The sequence below is a fragment of the Ailuropoda melanoleuca genome, chromosome 17 (genome assembly GCF_002007445.2).
Source record: "Ailuropoda melanoleuca isolate Jingjing chromosome 17, ASM200744v2, whole genome shotgun sequence".
Taxonomy (NCBI): domain Eukaryota; kingdom Metazoa; phylum Chordata; class Mammalia; order Carnivora; family Ursidae; genus Ailuropoda; species Ailuropoda melanoleuca.
The window spans coordinates 21,604,121-21,625,403 of NC_048234.1; the positions used below are offsets into that span (position 1 = coordinate 21,604,121).

Genomic DNA, 21,283 nt, shown 5'->3' on the forward strand with positions numbered 1-21,283 from the left:
CATGTGTTCACAGATCTGAGTTCTCTCTGAGAGGTGCATAGGTCTTCCACCAGAACCTGGCCAGCTCTCCAGGAGTGCAGAGTGCCCCACCGAGGAATGGGGAGGTGCTCATGCTTGAGACAGGGAGGAGAGCTGGCCCTTGTCAGAGCAACATGGGATTTCAGAGCAGATCGCTCTCCTGCTGTGATGGGGAACAACGTACTAAAAAGTGGCCCTCTTGAAACTTTCTCTTCTTCCCCAGGCTCTGTAGGACCTTTGAGTTCAGGAATGTGGGAACAGTAAGCAGCCATGTTCGATAACGCCAACGTGAAATTTGCAACCCCTAGGTAAAATTTTACATTGCCTGGACATGTTCCATTAATAAGCAGCTGAGTGAGTAACTGGTAGGAGATTGTGTGTGTGTCTGTGTGTGTGTGTGAAGGATCTCTGGACCCTACTGGTGATAAGATATACCCAGAATGTAAATAAAATCCTCTCTGCTTGTCTAGAGGGTGACTCTATTGCCTTGTGTAAGAAACAAAGGATACATTTTCAAAGGAGTGTTGTGGAAGGGAATTTTTTGACCCTGGGATGGCTTTGCAACATTCTTCATTTTTAGCACTTGAATGTGATGTGATCTGTGCTGGCATTTGGATTCAGAAACTGGTGTTTGCATCTGGGCTCTGTGACTCCTGAGATCGGTGTCCTTGAGCCTCACTTTGTGTAGCGGGAGTAAGGAGACAATTTTCGCCCTACCCACCTCTTACAGCCTTTCCTCTGGCTCCAAAGAGAGAATGTACACATAAGTGATTATCAGTGGTTTTCATGGAGTATCCAGTGAGGTTGTCGCTGTGACAGTGTGTTGATAGTCAGAATTTAAAACTATAAGGGAAGGGAATGAGATGAGTAAATCTGCATAAGGACTTTAGTGACCCTCCTGGGGTGGTGGGGGGGGGGTTGGGGTGGAGAAAGGGAACAAAATCTCAATCCTCTCTTACTATATTTCACTTTATAGAAACCCTGGGTGATTGTATGCCATAGAAGTATCAAAAATGGCCTCTATTAAAAGCACTAGGGGTAGGAAGATATACTGGAAGAAAGTGGTCCTGGATGTTGGCTTGTTTCCAAAAGCAAGGGATCTGGCCATGGATGAATTCAGTGAGATGGTGGTTGGGATCCCACGTCGCTTGTTGCACGGGGCAACCTCACCGGAGATAACCGTGAGTAGGAGGCCCTCCTTGCCTGCACCTGAAGATCAGGGGTCTGCGCTCTGTTTGCTGAGAGAGGGGAGTGGTTCTCAACACTCCAAGTTGCTCCCTTTATGTAGAATCTTGAAATGTCCCTTCCCTATCCCACAGTGAAAATCACAGGTAACATCACATACATGCATATAACCCGCAGAACTAATCGGAATAACGTCCTAGGTGTAACATAAAGGAAAAAGGAATGAAAACCAATTTGTAGTAAAGCAATATGACCCAACCACAGCAGACACAATGTGGCAGTCCGATGTTGGACGCGCAGAATCTTCAGGAGCACGTCTACCAACTGTTACAGGAATTGTGAGCTGGAGACTCCTCTCCCAAGGGGCATAGCTCTTAGTGACACGACGTTTTGAAATGGTGAGCCATAATTAGTAATGTTCTAAACAAAATAAACAACAATCTTCCCTGTACTGCTCAAGGTGGCTGCATTTCCAGAAATTGCCGTGTATATTAAAACCACCCAGGTACGTTGTGCTTATATATAAAATAGAACCAGGATCCAGGCTCAGATCATTATAAACAGGGGAGAAGCCCTTAATGCTTGATGGAGTATCTTTGGACATTTGAATCATGTGGCCATTTTTCTTGATGTCTAGTATGTGTCATCTGTTTAGCTTTGTATACAATTTCTGGTCCTTTCCACTAAAGGCCAACAACACACCTCCAGTCATCGTGACAACCAAGATGTGCTCTTATAGTCCCCAAACACCCTCTTACAGGGCCATTGATGTTTTTGCAAATGACAGGATCTCATTCTTCTTTATAGCTGAGTAATATTCCATTGTGTGAGAGTGTGTGTGTGTGTGTGTGTGTGTGTGTGTGTGTGTGTACCGCTGCCTCTTTATCCATTCATCTATAGATGAACGCTGGGTTGCTTCCATAATTTGGCCATTGTAAATATTGCTGCAATAAACATAGGAGTGTCTGTATATTTTTTTGAACTAGTTTTTTTGTTTCCTTTGGGTAAATACCCAGTAGCAGAGTTATTAGATCATATGGTATTTCTATTTTTAATTTTTTGAGGAACCTCCATGCTGTTTTCCCACAGTGGCTGCACTGGTTTGCATTCCCACCAACAGTGCACAAGTGTTCCTTTTTCTACCTCTGCTCACCCACACTTGCTGTTTCTTGCCTTTTTGATTCTAGCCCTTCTGACAGGTGTGTGGTGACACCTCATTGTGGTTTTGATTTGCGTTTCCCTGATGATGAGTGATGTTGACCATCTTTTCATGTGTCTGTGGGTCATCTGGATGTCTTCTATGGAAACATGTCTCTTCATATCCTCTGCCCCGTCTTAATCAGATTATTTGTTTTTTTGGTGCTGAGTTGCAGAAGTTCTTTTTATATTTTGGATATTAACCCTTATCAGCTATATCATTTGCAAATCTCCCATTCAGTAGTTAACTTTCTGTTTTGTGGATGGTTTCCCTTGCTCTGCAAAAGATTTCAATTTTGGTGTAGTCCCAATAGTTTGTTTTTGTTTCCCTTGCCTAGGGAGACATATCTAGAAAAATGTTGCTAAGGCCAAGGTCAAAAATGTGACTGCCTATGTTTTCTTCTCCAGTCTCACATTTAGGTCTTCAGTCCATTTTGAGGGTTGTTTTTTGTTTTTTGTTTTGTATGATATAAGGAAGTGGTCCAGTTTCATTCTTGTGCAGGTAGCTGTCCAGTTTTTTCAGCACGATTTGTTGAAGAGACTGTCTTTTCCTCATTGTCTATTGCCTCCTTTGTTGTGGATTAATTGACCCTATAATTGTGGGTTTATTTCTGGGCTCTTTATTCTGTTCCATGGATCTATGTGTCTGTTTTTGTGCCAGTACCATACTGTTTTGATACTAGAGCTTTGTAGTATATCTTAAAATCTGGGATTGTGGTAATTCTAGGTTGGTTCTTCTTTCTCAGGATTGCTTTGGCTATTTGGAGTCCTTGCTGGTTCCATTACAAATATTAATATTATTTGTCCTAGTTGTGTGAAAAATGCTATTGGTATTTTGATGGGGATTGCACCAAATCTGTAGATTGCTTTTAAGGGTTCCATTTTCTTCACATTCTCGCCAGTCTTTAGACTTGTTGTGCTTCTGGACTAGTAGATTCCAATCAAGTTATGTTTAAGAGTGTATATTGGGAGTTCGAGCTAGGCTCGAAATCTTTTTCTGTTACCTGCTAGCTGTGTGACTCTGGACAAGTTACTCATGGTCTCAGCCGCAGTGTGAAAGTGGGGATAGACCACCTTGGAAGGTTGGTGGTGAGGGGTTGTAAGATCTTCAGTAAAGAGCCTTGGAGGGTTTCAGACGTACGGTAACTATGTCACTCAGGCACTACAAGCATCTTTGAGGGCTTCTTTTTGTGGTGAAGGGCATTGGTCACAGCAGAGGCTACATAGAACAGCTCTGTGGCAAGGTACAGTTGTATTTCTGCAAAAAGGGGTGGGGGTTTTTCTAGAAAGCATTTCAGGAGGAAAACATGCAGGCTGTGGTCCGTATTGCATGGGGTGTTTTAAACATGAACGCAGATATCTTTAGGTCTGTCTAACCTTGAACACTTCAGGGTACTCTTTCTTCTTACTTCATACCGAGTCCCAGGGGACGTCTGAGTAACTAAGGCATTATGACAACCACACGGTAACCGTTACACAGCTGCAAGGTGCCATGGATTTACAGGTTTGTCATCTTACATGGACTTATCCACAGCCAAGCCCGTTAATACCTGTTACTACTCTGTGTGGAAGGGACCTGGAACAAAAATTCATCTAATTCTCCCTTACCCCCACTCTTTTCCTTAAAAGCGAATATTAATGCATGCTTACAGTGATATAAAACAGGCAGCCAGGCATTCTCCTGCACACACATTTTCCCGGGACGCACCACAGAGACAAGCTGTTGGAATGTATTTGGTGAAGACGTTTTGCTAGCTCAGAACTTCTTAAAGGGATCCAGCTTTCTTATGGAAATTCTTAGAGAAAATACTGAAGGTTGAAGAAGTTAGCCTTCGTTCCTTTCATCAGCGTTGTTTTGCCGGAGAAGATTTTGGTTTTTTTTTTTTTTTTTTTTTTTTTTTACTAAAGAGTTAAAGGAAATTCTGATCATACGCACTTGCCAAGTTTGTGTTCCTTTATAACATTAAAGCAAAGGGCCTTTCTTACGGTTGTCCTGTTTCATAAAGATTTCAAGACAATTTGGAAAAATGGATGCAGAATATAATAAAGACTAAAGGGAAAGAAGAAGAGCATAAAGTTAGGCATAGAAAATATGTGCCAGCAGAAGGGAAATTTGGCTCTGGGCTTCCCAGTGACCAGGGCAAAGAGGAAAATCTCTTGTCATTACATGATTTTTAAAAATGAAGTTTCTGGAGTGCCTGGATGACTCAGTTGGTTAAGTGTCCAGTTCCTGATTTTGGCTCAGGTCATGATCTCAGGGTCCTGGGATCAAGCCCCCCATGGGGCTCCATGCTCAGCAGGGAGTCTACTTAAGATTCTCTCTCTCCCTCTCCCTCTGCCCCTCCCCCACCACTAGTGTGTGTGTGTGCGCGCGCGCACATGCGCGAGCCTACTCTTTCAAATAAATATTTTTTTTTAAGGTGTTTTCTGTTGCCTGCTTAGAAAAAAACCATGCAGTTTCTTAGGAAGAGCTCCCTTGTCCCTGGCTCTGGGAACAGAATTCAGTATTCTAGAAGGTACTCATAAAGAGGCTATTCTGAGCTCTGATGATGAATTTCCTCAAATGCCCCACAGTGACTGCCACTGAATTATATAGGACTGCTTTATTCAACATCCCTCATTGTTGGCATTTTACCAGCGTTTAATTCTATAAAGGAAAAGAAAGCACCTCCAGGCAATTCTCCTTCTGAACTTTTGCAAACTATTGAACAGCAAAGAGTTGGAGGTCACCTCTCATAAGTTCCTGGAATGCGATTCTTCTCTGCAAATAGTGGGTGCAGAGCCAAACGCTTGAAATGGGTCAATAAGCTGGGGCAGAGGTGACGTTTCTTTACAGATAGGAAGAGGAAACCCAGAGCTATGGGGGCCAGGAGAAGGTTGAATGGAGAAGTGCAAGTGCATCAGAGAAGATCTAGAGACTTTGGGGGATGGGGAAGAAAAAAATGAACAGTTTTTTTAACCTTCAAATGACCACTGTTAGCACTTCCGTAGGTTTCCTTCCTTTTCTGTTTTTCATCATAGATAATGTTAATGAAATCAGAATTTGCATGTAACTTTGTGTCACTTTTTGTTGAACTGAGCAGCACAGAATGAGCTATTGTGTTTTATATTACTGGGGCATGTGTGGTGCATTCCCACCATGGTTTCAGACCTTCCGTAACATGTGATAGGTACCAACATGCCAGGAGTAAGCCACGCTTCGGGACAATTAGAAGAAGCTGTTTAAACAGCCTGGTGATGAATAAAGAGACCAGAGGGGTGGTGTGGGGGTGAGAGCTGAGCGTGGGGAGGAATTCAGCAGAAACTGAGAATCAGCAGGAGATAGGCCTGTGAAATCATAAGCCCCCTAGAGGACCTCCTGGGGCCCCCCACTGAATGTGAGACTGGGGGTCCAATTTCATGTGTATTTCGAGATGGAACATGTGCATCTCCTATAGAATTTTTATTTTTTTTGTGGGTTTATTTAATTATTTAATTAATTTATTATTATTTTTTAAAGATTTTATTTATTTATTTGACAGAGATAGAGACAGCCAGAGAGAGAGGGAACACAAGCAGGGGGAGTGGGAGAGAAAGAAGCAGTGTCATAGCAGAGGAGCCTGATGTGGGGCTCGATCCCAGAACGCCAGGATCATGCCCTGAGTCGAAGGCAGACGCTTAACGACTGTGCCACCCAGGCACCCCTATTTATTTTTTTTTTTATTTTGTTACGCTAGTTACCATACAGTACTTCATTAGTTTTTTCTATAGCATTTTTAAAAATATAATCATGCCTTTTCATAAAAAGAGGTAAAAATAGAACATTACATGGGTCAAGTAATGAAATAGTATAGTGGTAATATTTGGCACTTTTTTCCTCTTCTAAACTAGCTTTTCCAGGTGTCCCTTTTTTTTTTTTTTTTTTTTTTTCATGATCAAGAATTTTTCTTTCTGGAGAGGAAGGGGCAAAAAGTCACCTACTGATTACAGAGGAGACACTGGTGTTCACATTCAGACTAGGCAAATATGTATGCAAACACTTCCTGGCTCTCTCCCGCTCACCTTGTTCAATTTTGCATTTCTCCATCCCAGAGATAAAACATTTCTGATGCCTGAATATAAATTCACTGAAGTCCTGCCTTGAATGACCTCTAGGTTCTGACATTCCCTCATTGACCTTGTGTAGATTTCTTATTGTTTTTCTTATTTGAATTAGCGTCTGTTCCAGGAAGGGATTCGTAAATGCATTTTCTTAAATTGTGGTAGTTTTGTGCAGGCCAGATGCTGCGATACAATTCCACCTTCTCCAGGGACTGAAGTGTGAGTGTCAAGCAAAGAGGCTAACCTTTTTGCTTTTTATCATATGTGGCTTACAGAAATCAGCCCCACTGTGAATGATTGCTTTGTTCTCTGATAGCCTTTAAAAGGTACAGGGAGGGAATCTGTCAGTAGATTGTCTCCGAAGATCCCTTTTGTAGTAAAAGACTATTTCTTCTGAGGAAACTCAGCCAAATGTGACTTTAGCCATCCAAAAGCTCCCGATCTTCATAAATGCATGCAAGTATTTCAAAGGACGCAATAAAATTAGAACCTTTGAATTGATTTAATTAAGCAGCTGGGATTAATGAGAGGATGTATTTTGCCTGCAGTTATGAATCTTCCTCTATTACCAGCATTCAGTTAATGAAAGGAAACAATCAATACATGTTTGGAATGGTTTCTTCTCTCCAACACTGAAAATTTTTTAAGCTGCTAGTTTTAGCAGTGGATGTTAAAGTCTTAGGAAAAAAATAAAAAACACCCAGCTTCTTTCCTATACCAAAAGGGAATAGATTTTTGCGCGTCTAGCACAACAGGTAGGCTATCACCAGGTGGCGTGTTTACTGCCCATACTTCTGTTTCAGAAATGTATGTGCAGGATAGGTACTCCGTCGTAGAAAGGCCAATTTCCTGACAAATTGACCCAGAATATAACAGTCAAGTGAATTCTCCTCTCTCATTGGCTTCTATTCTAAAGCCAGAGAAATGCGGCCATGCTGCGTCATAGGAATGAATTTAGAATGTCTGCTGGGAGTTCAGATGGTCCCCGTTATTCTGTGAACGTCCGTGGAATTTACCTGTGGACTCTCAGTCTCTTCTGTCCTTTGGGACCTCGGGTAGTGCTGTTCCTAGAAGACTTCTCTGGGTCTTTCCCTGGATTCTAAGACTGTCTCTCTGTATTCAGGGCTTCTAGAAAGTCTCCATTCTTCCTTTAGTTTGGATGCTTGTAAGCGGCTCTATGGAACTGGGTTTCCATGTCCACTTACCACAGAGTTCACTAGCCTCACAGAGCCCTTTACCATGAGTGTTTCTTCCCTTCCTCGTCCGTTCCTCCAGAGCCCCTCACTATTTCCCCATTTCCCCTCTAGTTCTACCCCCTCTCTTCTATCCCCTTTGTCCCCCTTCCCTCCCTCTCATCTTTTATTTGGGGGGGGGGTTCCTTCTTTTTATTTTGAGACATTAAAAAACATAGAAATGCATAACAATTTATTTCTACCATGCAAGGTTTATAAATAATCTTTTAAGCTCCAAATTTTAGGGTTTTTAAAATTTTTTTTACTATTTTTTTATATTCAGTTAGCCAGCATGTAGTACATCATAGGTTTTTGACGTAGTGTTCAACAGGTCGTTAGTTCCCTGTAACACCCAGCACTCCTCACATGTTTAAATAAAACATTACAGATAGGAATAAAAGTTCTTTTTGATGCCGGGTCGCCTAGTCTTCCGTGCCTGTCCTAGAGGTCACCCTTATCAAGTGGGTTTCACTAGACCAAACACTCATCCAACGGCCCTTCTTGGTCTGCACGATGATGTCACCTGGAGCTTCACAGAAGGCTGTCCACTTGCCTCGGGTCACTGGTTTCTTACATGTCGATGGGGGCTGCGCACTAGATAGGGCTCTGGGTGTTCCAGAAGCAAATTTAAGAAATGTCCACTTTCACCCACATCGTGTGGGAAAACAAGCAGATGGAATGGGCAAACTTATCTGGTGTCGAAAACTGTGGCAGATGTAGCCAGGCCTCTGAAGGCCCAGGAGCTGCTTCTGGAGCTCTGTCTCCCTGGCCTCCCGTCTGTCTCAGCAGCTAGATCCATCATGAAGCCTCCTCATCTCCTTTCCATCCCAGGATCCCTGCTTATTTTTCTCCTGGCTGCTTTTTAATTCAGGTGTCCACATTTCTAACCCTGGATTCGTGACTGTCTCCTGATCCCCTGGTTGTGTGATGCTTTGGCTTCGATATTCTTAAATGTACACTGTCCCCAGGCTCTGCTTCGTTGAAGAAACCCAGAGCCAGAGTGGACTCTGATTTGAGCTCCTCACCTAACCCACCATAGCCTGCAGGGAGGGAGCGAGGGGCTGCTGATCCACCTGGCTAAGATGTGACTTTGCCCCTGGATCTGCACAGCTTTGCTCCGTTACTGCCGACTCTCAAGTCCTCAGGGGGATAAGAGGGGACCCAGGAAGCAAGGCCTGGAAATTCAGCAGCGAGCCTAGAGCCTAAGCTTCACCATCCCCTCCAGCTGGCGCCTGTAGCCCATCAGTGAGGATCTGGGAGGGAGGGAGGGAGTGCTTGTTGAAATTGGCCCTGGTCCCAAGGTTCTCTTCTGGGTCTCCTCGTGGGGCTGAGTCTGGCACCTGACACCTGTGCTTTCCAGAGCTGCTGGGATTGTTGGTGGTGCCATGGAGCCCGAGACTGGTAAGGCTGGGCCGGTGCTGGGTGTACGCAGGGAAATTTCTCACTAGCTTCGCCAACTTTGTGTGTGTGTTGTGCTCGGTTCACAGCTGCTCGACGCTCTCGCTGATGCTGTGCTCCTTCTAAGCCACCTTCTTCCTGCTTTTTTCCATTAATTCTTTCCTCCTTTTGCCTTGACTTACGGGTCTGTTTGGCTTTCCCTCCCATGCTCTATCCGGTTAACTGATCCTCTCAGCTGGAGAATTGTAGTGGCACATAAACGGGAAAATAGAAAATATTGATCAGCCTTGTATAAAGCCTGCCCAAGTTTTCATCATCCCTCCCTTTTATCAAATACCAGGGAAATAATATGGTGGGTCATAGACTCCCACAGGCCTCGGAGATTCAGAAATTGTGCTGTGGATGGTGTTTGGTTTGGGGAAAAAGATTTCTACCTAGAGTCTATGAAAAGATAACATTACTAAAGAGCAACTCTGGTTTTGCATATACCATTATTAGTGTTTTTTTGAGTCTATATCTCCCCGGTGATTAACTCGTGGTTCATGAGGAAGAGTAATTCACTTTTTCTCTGTGTTGCTGTGGTACCTCTTTTCAGGGACAAATTAGAATGTTCGAGGACCTTCTTACCTGTTCCCTCTTTGTGCCTTTTTCAGGGAAAGAAACCAAATAACATGAAACGTCAGACAACATAAAACCAAACTTTCCTCATCCTCCTAGAAATTAAAATATGCTCAAGAATCAAAGTGCCAGTCTGACCTCTCAGGGAGCGCCTCCTCGTCATACCAGAGAGCATTCTGGGTCCAGTGACACTGGGGCATGTGGCTGGCTGGATTCCCATGCTCGCTCTGGCATTTGCTAGCCGGCGGACCAGAGACAAATCATCTAAACCCTTTGTTTTTGTATTTATTTGTTTTTAGTGAGAGAAAGCGAGAGAGCACTCGTGCAAGTGGGGGGAGGGAAGGGGCAGAGGGAGTAGGAGAGAAAGAATCTCAAGCAGACTCCCCGCTGAGCACAGAGCCGGATGCAGGGCTCAGTCTCACCACCCGGAGATCACGACCTGAGCCGAAATCAGGAGTCATATCCTTGACTGACCAAGCCACCCGGGCGCCCCCCATCTGACCCCTTTGAACCGTGGTTTTCTCATGTGTAGAATAGGAGTAGATGCAGTGTGCCTGTCTTTGGATGTTGGGATAAGCAAAGGTGGTGTGTGAGAGGTGCTTAGCACAGGGGCTGACAGAGAACCAGCATTCAGGTGTGGTGGACTCACAATTACTGTTCTTCCTGGGCCTCCTCTCCTCTTCCTTCTCTTCTAGTGAGTGGTTCAAAACACAGCTCTGTCATGGGGCTGCCTGGTGCTGACCTTGGATCTACCTGTTATCATGTCAACTGGGACAAAATCTTCCACTTCCGTGAGGTTATTTCTGTGTCTGGGAGGCGATGATGATGTTGGTGACGGTATAACCCATGTTCTTTTTAAGTTTTCACATGGAGCATAGTAAATGTTCAATAATTGTTTGTTAATTCCAGTTTGGTTAATCGTCTCTCAATGATCAAAGTCTTCGATCCCTGCTGAATTTCCGGGGTGTTGGCAGAGTTGAGATGGGGCTGGGGAAACTGCTTATAAAGTTGAGGTGTCATCAGTGACTTCTCACAGAAGACCTACTACCTTGATTTCTTCACTGAAATTTAGGTGAGTCTCCAGCAATCTCGAAGGTCCCTTTAGTTCTCTCTATTGAAGCCCTCCATTTCACCCCCAGCCACTGGGATGGTGACAGAGGAATGGGGATGCCTGAGGTTCCCTTCACAGAAGCTGCTGCTGAGGGGTGGAAGGAGGGGAGCTAGTCCTGTGAGGTAGCAAGTGGGTCTTTTTTACAGGCTTCTCCACATCCCTTCACTTCTCCCTCCCACATATACATAGATCTGAGGAGGGTTACCCCTCGAGGTGTTGCCAGTCAGCCCACCCCTTTGCTGTTTCAGAGTTAGTGGGAGTTAACTGACAATTGTTTGAAAGCAAAGACAGGACCTGAGGTGGGTCCTGGGGAGCGGTGTCAGCGCCAGAGTGTAGAGCAGGGGAGAAGTACCCATAGACCAACAGCCTGTTTTATAGGATTTCCTGAGTTCATTGCTGCCTAGGATACCATCTACAGCACGTCGTCTTCACCCGTAACAGATGCACACTCTCTAATCACTACTGGCCTCTTTATTCACTTTTATTTTTTAAAAGATTTTATTTATTTGAGAGAGAGAGAGACAGTGACTGAGTGAGAACATGAGCAGGGGAAGGGGCAGACTCCCCACTGAGCAGGGAGCCCGATATAGGGCTCGATCCCAGGACCCTGGGGTCATGACCTGAGCCCAAGACTGAGCCACCCAGGCGCTCCTCTTAATGGCTTCTTTAGATCGGCTTCTTCCATGCACTAATTTGTCTGAGACTAATCCATGTAAACTAATATTCGTCTGTGTGTCTGGTGATAACTACGTGCTTCTTCCCACTGGCGTATTCAAGTCTCACGGCTTTAACGATAGCTCAAGTCTGGCTCTCCCAAACCTCTGAGAAGGCGCCCTTTTCTGGAAGGTCGACAGGCAAGTAGCAAGGGGTCCATGACCCTGTAACAACCAGCAGCAGAGCCAGCTTCCCTTTCTACCGCGTCAGCCCGCGCGGCACCGTCCATTTCCCTCAGTAACGTAGTGACTCAGACTGGACTCCTGTCCACACCCAGCGGAGCTTGTGAGCTTGTGCACATTTTCTGAAGTGGTTTAAATTAGGGGGTTATGTAAGTCATTACGCCAAGTCATCAAAATAGCAATTAGCTCAATAACCATGACATTAAGCCAGCTGTTTCCCCGGGGAAATGTGAAATTGGAAACCAGCGCCTCCGCGTGCTTGCCTCAGCCCTGAGCTCCACGAAACAAAACTGAAATTTACAAATATTGCAAGTGTAAGTTTCGTACATATTGCAGGTTGGAGGGGCAGTGAACTACCTCTCTTTTTTGGGGAAAGGGTCATGGGAACAAAAAGAAGTGTTAAGAAGAAGGAAAGCAAAAAGATAAGAGTATCCAGGTCTGGGAGAACACCTTTATAAAAGAATACCTACAGCTTTCCTGTTATTTATTGGATCTTGGATTATCTAAACATGTTTAACATATTAAGAGGCAGTTATGGTTAAATGTCTCCCAGGAGGTTAATATCTTTGGCAACAGTTTGATAGAAAATTGGACTAATCTCATTATACATACTGACTGTACAGAGTTTTATTCCTTTCAAATTTTATTTTTTGAAGATTAAATTATACTTTCCATGAAAGAGCTAGTTTTATACAGGAACTAGGGAAACTTTTTTAAAAAAGTATTTTGAGTACTTCCTCACCCATTTATCTGATCATTTAATGATGAAGACCGAGGTTTTTCTTCAAACAAGAAGCTTCTATACTCAGTGAATATTGCAATGAGCAGACTTGGGTTTTCTAACCAAATAGGGATCTCACAAATACTACAACCAAAGGCTTTGAAAAGAAATGTTTTTCCCCCCAGTTGTAAAATTAACATGTGTCTGTAGATTATTTGAAAAAATACAGAAAAGTATAACAAAATAAGTACTGCTCATGTAATCCCATCATGAGCCTGTTAATACGCTGCTGTTAATTTGTTAGCGTACTTACTTTCTTGGTTTTTGTGTGTGCGTGCATGTATTTTTCATATAATCACACCATAATATATACACTTTTATCCTACCTTTATATACATCTCATTAGTGGGTTCTTACTTTTGAAGTTTTTTGTTGAAAATGTTTTAGTACGAATGTGTCAGACTCTTTCATTGTACCTATTATTGGATATTGTCGATAATAACTAACATTGCAGTGAACTTATCAGTATATTAATCTTTGATTCTCTGCCCATTTCTTTAGGATATGTTTTTAGAAAGCGAATCAATTTGTTTAGGCATCTGATATCTTGTCAAATTGTATTTTGGACAGATGATACTAATTTTCACTCATTAGTGTTCATGTACACTCTGACTTAACTATTTTTATCCAATTTTTTTTTTAGAGATTTTATTTATTTATTAGAGAGAGAGAGAGAGATAGAGCACAAGCAGGGAGGAGGGGGAGAAGCAGGCTCCCTGCCAAGCAGGGAGCCCGATGCAGGACTCGATCCCAGGGCCCCGGGACCATGACCTGAGCTAAAGACAGACGCTTCACCGACTGAGCCACCCAGGCACCCTTGATCCAATTTTTCTTAACTCTGGCTTCACTTTCAATGCAGGAGGCTTAAACAAACCAACCAACCAACCAAACAAAATAGGCCTATGTCTGAAATCTACCCCAAACCAATTATATCAGAATTTCTGAGGAATTGGGGGTCAAGGCATCTGTAAGTTTAAAAGCCCTCAGATGCGGGGCGCCTGGGTGGCACAGTGGTTAAGCGTCTGCCTTCGGCTCAGGGCGTGATCCTGGCATTATGGGATCGAGCCCCACATCAGGCTCCTCTGCTGTGAGCCTGCTTCTCCCTCTCCCACTCCCCCTGCTTATGTTCCCTCTCTCGCTGGCTGTCTCTATCTCTGTCGAATAAATAAATAAAAATCTTTAAAAAAAAAAAAAAAGCCCTCTGATGAGTCTAGTTGATAGAGTTCAGAACTTTGCTAATTGTGGGAATGAAAAATATTTGACTTTGAAGCCCTTTAATATCAAAGCACATTAAAATCTAAGTAGTATATGTTTGCCTCATTGGCTTGAAAAACATACTGTGTAATTTAGGTCCTGGCCAAAATATTTTGCTCCAAGTGGATTTTCATATGCTTGGAAAAAAATGAGGTCATTTCTGCTTCAACATACGAAGAATCCCACCATCACCTGACCATCTTCCCAATTAATTTTTAGAAAAGTTTTGCACATTCTTTTCTGTTTTTTCCCATTTCATCTCTAAACTTCCTATCACTGAGGTGCTTTTAGAAATGGTAAATTTCAGTTGTTTTGCCTTTCCATCTTTATTCACATCTTTTATTTATTTTGGCATTTTTGATAGCAGGCCGTGCATTGCCAGTATGAGGGTTTTTACTGTGTCTTAGTGCCACATTTATTTTCTATCTATTTGTTCTTTGGTAGATAAAATATGCTAGAGAAGACTATAAGTAGCCTGATAAAAATACTAAAAATGCCCCATGAATAGTCTGGCCTGTCAAGTTTGATGAAGTTCCAGGCATTTCTGGGTTATGTTATTTTGGTTATGTTAATGCAGGGAAACCCTTTATGCTCCCCCTTTAGGAGCAGCTGATGTGAAATATTCTGCTCTTTAGTGAAATATTTTCCCGTGTGTCAGAAATCAGGGAAGGGAATGTTTCCTTCTCACCCCTAGTGATCTTACCTCAAAATCTGATAATCTTTTTTTTTTTTTTTTTTTTTTTTTTTTTTTTTTTTTTAATTTTTTTTNGTGCCATCCATGTTGCAGCAAATGTTGAGAATTCATTCTTTCTGATGGCTGAGTAATATTCCATTGTATATATGGACCACAATCTTAATCCAGTCATCTGTTGAAGGGCATCTCGGCTCCTTCCACGATTTAGCTATTGTGGACAATGCTGCTATGAAATCTTCTTAAAGGCTCTGATTTTTTGGTTTCTGTCTTGCCCTGGCCTCACCCTTTCCTCTTTTTCAAAATGCGGAATTTCCTTTCCCACTTCCCAAATATTCATTTTCCCATACACTTGCAGCCAAAAGTGGCCGTGTGACATAATTTTGTCCAATTACATGTAAACAAAACCCTGCTGATGGCCTTGGGGAAGAGTTTCATTTTCTGAATGAAGGCACAGTGATAGTGGAACCCCTTTTCCCTTACTGCTAGCCTGGAATTCTGATGTGATGCCTGGATTCGGGTGGCCATCTTGCAACCATGAGGTAGCAGACCTAAGAGAAAGAGCAAGAGAATAGCAGAGACACAGGTTCTGCTTTATTTGAGCCGGTGAACTCACCCTATCATTGTCTGCCTCCAGACTTTTTTGGGAAGAAAGCAGATCCTAATTGAGTCAGTGTTAGATGGGTTTCCTCTTACTGTCCGCTGAAAGCATTCCTGGCTATTATTCCTTCCCAAATATTAGTCAAGATCACTTTTAGCCACTGACTGTAGCTTCCTGTTTCCTATTTCATCCATATAAGAGCTGAATTAGAAAGGTCAAGACCATTCCTAAATGAGACATATTACTCACTATCTTGTTACCTCCCTTTTATTCTCTCCTCCCTCAGGTAATGGTGAGATTTGGGTCAGTTCTTGGACTAAGAACTGAAGAAAGTCACTTGTCTGTCTCTGATTATGTTTCTGCCTATGCTGGTAGGTCAGCTGGCTTCGGACTAAAGCCGTGTAGGCTCTTTCAAATAGAAAAAAGAGGGGGAATCATTCTCTTTACTGACTTCTCCAAGCTTTTCCCTTTGATTTGGGGCCCACAAACACACATGGTAGTTCTCGCGGATTCCTACCTTCTACTGTCCTGGTAGCGTGAGGAGGTTGACGTCTAAGGCAGGATAGCAGTACCTCTTGCTCTAATACTCTCTGTAGCACTCCCATTTTGCTACAGTTTCCCTCACGCTTAACGATTGAAACCGTTTTGGTAATGAATGTAATTTGAGGTTACATCTATTTATTCTGTTATGCCAAATGTTATGCCGGTGACTTAATTGGTTTTGTTAGAGTGAGCTTGGAGCGTTGGGTATATAAAGCAATTAAAATCTTTTGGCATTTTGCATTAATCACTGAAGCATCATAAATTCTTGAGCGGCTATGTGATGTACATATTTACCGAACACAAGTAGATGCGATTTATGTGCATTCAGCTAGGGGATGGCCAAGAAAATGCAAGTGTGTTTGAGGGTAAAGAGAAATATATCAAATGTTCAGTCATTGCTACAATAGCCAAAAGTTGAATTAAGGGAAATAAAGGTAAATCAAATCTCTTTGCTCTGTATAATCATTACAGGCTTTACCTATTTCAGATTTTTGGCTAAGCTATTTTTAGACAGGTTTTGCATTGTTTTTCTTTTCTTTTTTTTCTTTTTTTTAAAGATTTTATTTATTTATTCAACAGAGATAGAGACAGCCAGCGAGAGAGGGAACACAAGCAGGGGGAGTGGGAGAGGAAGAAGCAGGCTGCCAGCAGAGGAGGGAGCCTGATGCGGGGTTCGATCCCAGGACCCTGGGATCAGGCCCTGAGCCGAAGGCAGATGCTTAACTGCCGTGCCACCCAGGCACCCCTGCATTGTTATCTGATTATTCACTCTATGTTTCTATTAAATGTGTAGGCATTTACAGACCTGGTCAGTATTTTGCCTCTACACCTAAGTCATATAAATCTGTAAAAGTGTAATAAAAAATAGGTATTTCCAATTCTGGGCTTGAACTAAAATTCTGAAACAAAGACACCAGTTTATTTGTAACCAAGAATCAGCAAGTTGATCTTCTTTTTCAGATGTAACATTAGGGAACCATGAAAGCAGCTATGGGAAAAGAGCTTTCTTGGGAGCCTAATTCATACTACCTATTCATTGGGGCATCCTCCTCACATAGCCTTGTCACCGTGATCCTACCTCCATCCGATTGGGAGAGATTGATCATGGGAAGAAGCAAGCCTACATGGAAATGTTACTTCCTAGCAGAGTACCTGGGAAAAGGTTGCAGAGGAAAACCCAGGCAGGTCCTTTGCAGACTGACACATGAGATCGTGTAGTGACCTTTTCCAGAGAAGGCTCTTACTAATGAGAATCGTTACTTGTAATTCACTTACTCACGTTCAGCTTCCTTTGTGGCCAGATAACTGGGTGCCAACTTCTGTCTGACATCTTAATTTTAAATGTACAGAGGGGATTTCTGTGGTCTACCCTGCATGCCAGGCTGACTGGTGTAGTCTCTGCACGTTTCTAGGTGAGAGCTGGCTCTGTTCTCTGTGCAATCAGGATGTGGGTGAAGGAGAGTATGTCCCTTTTTGACTCTTCATGTCTTTCTAGGGACGTTCTGACTGCTTATCATTTGGAGGTGGAACCAAAAAGTTCAGCCTTTATTCTAGAAATCAGCTGTCAAACGTTGAAATCCCCCAAGGTCAGGCTGGCGGGGTGGGGGGCGGTGGCAATGCTCAATTGCAGAGGGGCCGCCATATTCTTCCCTTCCTGCCAACAGTGTGGCCACTAATGAGTCTTCTCCGTATTCTTAGGAAGTAGGCATGTAATAGTTATCTTACTTCTTTATAGACAGAGAGGCAAGAGAATGAAATCTCTTCATTTTGATGGCTCTCATTTAGACCCCACTCTGTGTTCTCATTTAGGCTCTTGGTCTTTGCTCTGTTCTGGCTTGCCATGGAGGAAACCAGCCAAACCCCATCACTGTGAGCTCTACCCCTCTTTTCCTACTTTCTCCTTGTTAATTATCAGCACAGACAACCTGCAGTGTGGGAAGACTCAATAAAATCCTCTCAGGCCTCAAGCGATGAGGCTAAGGACAAAAAAAAAAAATCCAAACCCTACCATGGAAGCTAATTGTGTGTTTTTAATTAATTGCTCCAATTAGTCCCTCTCTTTTCAGTTATGCTACTCTATAACAATGTCAGCTGGGTTGCTTCTGGAAGTGGAATTCGCTATAATGGTCAGGTACTCCTTAATTAAAACTCTTACTATGTACGATTAGCTCTCTTCATGCTTTCGTGGCAAGCCCTGGGGAGTGTGACAGCAGCATGGATACAGCCTGGCCATTAGAATGTCACTAGAATAAATGACATCAGTCCGTTTCCATTCCTATCATTTCAACAGTATACAAATAGTATAGGGAAAAGTCAATCATCTAGGATAGTATAACTAATGATGGGTTAATTTTCAAAGACCTAGTCTTTCCCCTTTGTTTATTAACTTTGTTATTTAAAATTTGACAAATAATACAAGCAGTGGGTAAGGTGAAGGAAAATGGCTTTTAAAGATAAACACTTCAGAAGTGTCTTTTACATCTTACTGATGGGAATATTTGTGCTTAGCAGATTTGTTGGTTCATTACAGCCAGGCTTCTTTGCGGTCACAAACGAGAAAGAGGAGGGTAGGCTTGGTGTAGGTACGTACCTGGGATTCATAACCCTGTTTTTTTTCTCTCGAATATTTAGTCTCTTCCTTCTCTCGCCTACAATTTTACTGTATCATAAAGTTTGCTTACACGGAAAGCCCATGCAGTATGGAAGTTATTCTAGGACTGTTTAATAATCAGAAAGAATGCTTTCTATCCCAGTCTTTCCTTTAAGTGGATTGTGAACTATTAGAGAACAAGCAGAAAAATGCTGAAGAAGAGAAATATATAGCTCGGTGGTTTAGCACAAAGTGAACATCCATGGAAGCACACCCAGGTCAAGAAGTAAAATACTGACAGCAGCTCAGAAGTCCCCTCCTGTCTCCTCCCTGGCCCTCCTTCCTTCCCCCAAAAGGCAACTTTGAAGGAATCATTCCATTGACAATTTGGCTTTCATTTTTATATTTTGAGAAGATGGCTGGTGTTCTCATTGCTTCTTTGAAAGCAATTTTTATTTTATTTCTCCAGCTGCCTTAAAATTTTTTTTCTTTTTGTTTGTTTTTCTGCAATTTGACTGTGATTTGCCTACATGAGAGTTTATTTATTTATCCTGCTTGGAGTTCAGGGGACTTCTTGAATGTGCAGTTGGTTGTTTCTCATCATTTTGGAGAATTCTCAGACACTATTACACTCTTTCTTTCTTTCTTTTTCTTTTCTTTTTTTTTTTTTTTTTGAGAGCAAGTGGACAATGGGGAGGGGCAGAGGAAGAGGAGGAAGGGGAGAAAAAATCTTAAGGAGGCTCCATGCTCAGCACAGAGACTGAGGCAAAGGTTGATCTCACAGCCCTGAGATCATGACCTGAGCTGAAATGAAGAGCTGGATATTTAACCAGCTGAGCCACCCAGGCACCCCAACTTCTATTTTTCTACATTCTCAACATCCTTAAAAAGTCTTTCTCAACTTTTTGTCTCTGTATGCTTCAATCTGAGTATTTTTTTTCTTGTACACTAGTTCTAGTTCATTAAGTCTCATCAGCTGTGTACCCGTTCTTCTAAACTGGTCCACTGAGGTCTTAATTTTGGTTACTTTATTTTTCAAGTCTAGAATTTCTACTTTTTTTTTTTTTAGGTTAGAATGGTAATTTTATTTACTATTTTTTTAAATAAATGATTTTATTTATTTATTTGAGAGAGAGCACAAGTGGGGGTGAGTGGCAGAGGCAGAGAGAGAAGCAGACTCCCCCAGTGAGCAGGGAGCCTGATGCGGGCCAGATCCCAGGACCCTGGGTCCTGAGGCGAAGGCAGATGCTTAACCGACAGAGCCACCCAAGTGCCCCTAGTAATTTTCAATCTGATATATCTTTTAAAATAATTTCTCCTCTTTGCTGAATTCACAGCTGCATCTTTTATTTACTTGAAAGGGTAAGCATAGTTTTGTTTTTATGTTTGCTGTATTTCATTGCTGTTCGTGACATACCAGCTTGGATGAATGTCACAAACGTGATGGAATGTTCCCTAGACAGTGGTACTCAGTGTGTTTTTACTTGGGGGCGGGGGTAACAAAAGAGGCAGCTAAGATTCTCTTTGTATTGGTTCACAGGCTTTGTTCTTTTTACTATGAAAAATTCACACTCCAGACTAAAGTACAAGGAAAAGTATATGAACCTAAAAGAATCCATCACACAGTTTCGATAAACATCAACATTTAGCAACCGTAGTTATTTTAAAGTGCATGCCTGGGAAGTCTCCTGTTTCTAGATCCACTGTGGGTCTACTTCCGTTGTCTGTTTTTTCTTCTGAGTCTTGCAATTATCCGGTCTTTTTGCTATTATTCTATTGTGTTTTAGGAATTGTACTGAAAACTCATTTGTAGAAATAATTTGGTGCCTAGGATATTTTGTTCTGCAAGGAAGATTTATGTTTTCTACCACTACATGTCTGGCAGCTCTTGCATCTGGAATCACTTTGATCCAGTTTAGGGATAAAGACGATTCAAAGCTGAGCTAAAGTTATTACAAGACCCAGCCTCCTCTGGTTCACCCTGTTGAGGCGACCTAGGCTCTCTTCTCAAGTCCAAAGCCAACGTTTGTAACTTTATGCCCGTGAGACTGCCAGAAGTGCTGCATAGACTTTTGGCTGCCTCTTCCTTTATGGGTAAGTACCCCCAGAGGAAAAACCCAGATCAGCCACCTTACTCTCCTCTACTGGTTCTAGAGTATAAATGATACGTATGTATGTGTGTGTGTATACCTTAATTCACGTCAGGAGGAGGACTGGTCTACCATCACTAGAAGCAAAAGCCTATTCTATGCGTTTCTGAAACAGTCTCTCATACTGCAGTCTTTTTATACTAATCATTTTAAAAGGGAAAATTGAATTGTAATATACAATGATTACATATGATTTACTTGATTTCTGTATCTACCAGGAGGAATTTCTGGATCACTGTTTCTGCAGACTGCTTATTTACTGTCCGGTCTACCCCTTGCTCCTTTGCCCCTCTGATTTATATCACAGATCCAGGCTCTCTTACTCTTCGCCTTCCAAGGAGGTATGACCGAAAAAAGGCCCTGCTGAAAAATAGAAGGGCAAGAATAGTGAAGAGGAGTCAGGGTCTCCTCACCTCTCTTTTTGCTTTTTTTGGTATCTCTGACAGTGGCTGTGCCTCCTACATGGTTCCAGCTCTTACTGGAAGGTCCTGGCTTCTGGGCTGTGGTAACACAACTTCTCCTTGTCTCCCCAGCCCCAGAAAGAGTGGAGGCTTCCTACTCTTGCTAACTTGTGCTTTACTCTATTCGGCTGCTCAGCCCTTCTAATCACTGTGTTGCCTCTAAATTCCCACCATGCCCACAACTCCCACTATTTTAAAGACCCAGTGAAGTTACTTCATCTGTCTGCAGGGTTTTGCTATACTATGAAGTGCATACCACACAGTCCTTGCCTTCAGGGAAGGTATAATTTTGACAAGGAACAAAAGATATCTCTATGAGAAGAAATGACAGATGATCTTGTGTTATGTGTCAGCCTTAATGATTTACAAGAGAAGGCCAAAGTAACTCTGGGAAAGGAGAAACCACTGGTATCCTCATGACCTTTTGGTAGAGGTTACGTTGGACTCTATGGGATGTGTGGTAGAATAGAATAGAAA

At 42.5% G+C, this 21,283-nt stretch overlaps 1 protein-coding gene across 1 annotated transcript in view; it reads left to right on the forward strand.

Moving 5' to 3' along the window:
* Window positions 1-1,031: 1,031 nt before the first annotated feature.
* Window positions 1,032-21,283, forward strand: part of LOC117796929 — an 85,485-nt gene continuing 65,233 nt past the window's right edge. Inside the window, exon 1 of the mRNA XM_034646830.1 lies at window positions 1,032-1,199. Coding sequence (XP_034502721.1) covers window positions 1,032-1,199 — 168 coding nt within the window. The remainder of the gene's footprint in view (window positions 1,200-21,283) is intronic.